This window comes from Arachis ipaensis, chromosome B07 (genome assembly GCF_000816755.2).
Source record: "Arachis ipaensis cultivar K30076 chromosome B07, Araip1.1, whole genome shotgun sequence".
In the NCBI taxonomy this organism is placed as follows: Eukaryota; Viridiplantae; Streptophyta; class Magnoliopsida; order Fabales; family Fabaceae; genus Arachis; species Arachis ipaensis.
The window spans coordinates 28,654,606-28,657,080 of NC_029791.2; the positions used below are offsets into that span (position 1 = coordinate 28,654,606).

The window sequence follows — 2,475 nt, forward strand, 5'->3', positions numbered from 1 at the left end:
ATATAGAAACTCAATTAAAAGAAAAAAAATATAAGAATCTAACTAAAAATTTAGTAAAATTATAAAAAACAATAGAGTAATTAAAGCTAGTAATAATTGTTTGTAAGAATGCTTTTGAATACTTAGAAATTTTGAAGGGTGACATTGATCAAACAGAACGAATACTTGATATACTTACCCATCTGATTGTAACTCTCTCTTGGAGGGGTCTGTTGGGCTCGATGGGATGCCGTCCTGTCATCATTTCGACAAGCAAAACACCGAACGAATAAACGTCACTCTTATCAGTGAGTTGGTATGTTCTTAGGTACTCAGGATCCATGTAGCCAGCAGTTCCTTTAACTTGAGTTGAAATATGAGTTGCTGAAGGGTCATCAGACAAGCGTGCAAAACCAAAGTCTGCCACTTTGGCCCTTAAGTTCTCTGTGATTAGAATGTTTGATGCTTTTATGTCTCTATGAATAATTGGATTATCTGTCAATCAAACAATATCTCAGGTACTTCCATGTTGCCTGCTTTCACTTTTATATTCATACCAGGAGATAAAATACACAAGTAATTTGAATTTTAGACATAAATTTGTTTAGACTACTTTAGAGAATAAGAAAACATAAAAAAAAAAACAACACAATATTTCTACCTGTGTACATGTGAAGGTAAGTGATTGCGTGAGCCACATCAATTGCTACGTCTAGACGCTCAGCAATTTCTAGTCCATCCCCTTGAGTACCTGCATTGTTCATTCATTAATTTCACATCAACAAAGTGGTGGTTAAAATATCAATGTATTTGAACACAAGACTTACCATCTAGATGATCGCGAAGGGTCCCATTACCAACATACTCAACAACAATAATCTTCTCTTCTGCAAGCTCCAAATATCCATATAGCCGCACAAGATTCCGATGCTCAATCTTTGACAAGGTGTATATTTCATTCTTGAACTCGTACAAGTGTTTCGGTCCGTCCTATGAACAAACTCACTTAGTTTTCTTGTTAGAGATATAACTATTTATATATCTCTTCTTATTAGTTTAAGTTTTTTGAAAAAGTAATTTTATGACATGATATTAAAATTTCTGTAACGAAAAGTCTAGAGTTCGATTCTTGTTATATACTCTTTCTATCGGTTTAAACTTTTGGAGGAGTGGTTTTAACAAAAATTGTCAGAATCAAAGAATTTTCAGAGAATGGAAATAGCAGAAAGCAGGAGAATGACATGATCATGTACCTTCTTGGCGCGCTTCACGGCAACAAGAGTTCCGTCGTTAAGCTTACCTTTGTAAACTGTTCCAAATCCACCTTCTCCTATCTGATTCTCCGGGGAGAATCTTGACGTTGACTTGTAGATTTCTTCAAAGGTGAAGTTTCCAATCTCAAGTTGCCCACTTGCAGTTCTAGATGATGATGCATAGGAGTTAGAAAATTTCCATTTTGATGAACTTTTGGATGAGTCAATTGAAGCTGCAAAAATCGAAAGAATTCAACATCATGAAGCACAAAACCAAAGCTAAAAATTTCCGTTTATTTTATTTTATTTTTATTCATACTAGACTTACATGATACTCCTCTGACTTTTGATATGTTGTTTCTTTCATCAACTTTTGAGGGTGTCTTTCTTTTGCTTCCGGAGAGGAACAATGCAAAAACAGCTCTGAAAGCAGACTTGAAAGATTTCAAGAAAGAACGATCATTCTCTTTTCTTTGGCTATATTGATTATGCAAACTTTTATTGATGCTGCTTGAAGGTGATTTCTTCATTGGATGCTGCTATTGTCAAAGATCTTCAAGATCCAAATCATTTCTTTGTTTCTGTCTTAATTGAAAAGGGAGGTAGATATGCCTTCATTTAATTTGATTGTAACTAGTTATACTAATTTATTTCTACTCAGACCAATTCTTGAAACATTGAATTTTTTTGAATGGTCCAATGAAAATGAGGTGCCTGCAGATGTGGTAGTTAATTTTATCAAGTTAGCATTTGAATATTAATTAATTAAGTTTTAGTTTGGTAAAATTTATATTTTTTAAAAGTAGCTTATAAAAGCTAATTTTTAAAAGTTAGTTTTTTAAAAGTTGTAGTATTTGTGTTTGATAAATTAAATTAAAAATAATTTTTAATAAGTATCAGCAATAACAAGTACTAAATTAAGTTTAAGTAATTAATAATGTAATTACAAGTAAACATGCTGCCAGCTCATGGGATCAGCAACTAAATCAGAAAATTAAACCTGGTCAATGGCTCTTTTTTCCTTTTCAATTTTATTTTTAACTTAGTTTTTATCAGCTGGACCAGGCTCTTTTTTCCTTTTCAATTTTATTTTTAACTTAGTTTTTATCAGCTGGTTCTAAGTCAATGGCTTATTGGAGTTGGACACTTGAAACTAGGCTTAGCCTTAGTCCCTTTTCTCACTACGTGGCTTCTTGGCCTACATGGAAGTGGCTAAATTGGAACCTAGAAGGGTCTTTTTATT

General features: G+C 32.9%; 1 protein-coding gene across 1 annotated transcript; it reads right to left on the bottom strand.

Moving 5' to 3' along the window:
• LOC107608098 (calmodulin-binding receptor-like cytoplasmic kinase 2) lies at positions 179-1,936 on the bottom strand (the record flags this gene model as incomplete). The annotated part of the gene is given in 5 exon segments (XM_016309991.2): positions 179-474; positions 641-730; positions 807-969; positions 1,233-1,465; positions 1,561-1,936. Coding segments are annotated over 5 exon segments (984 nt in total), but the record flags the coding sequence as incomplete, so codon positions are not given.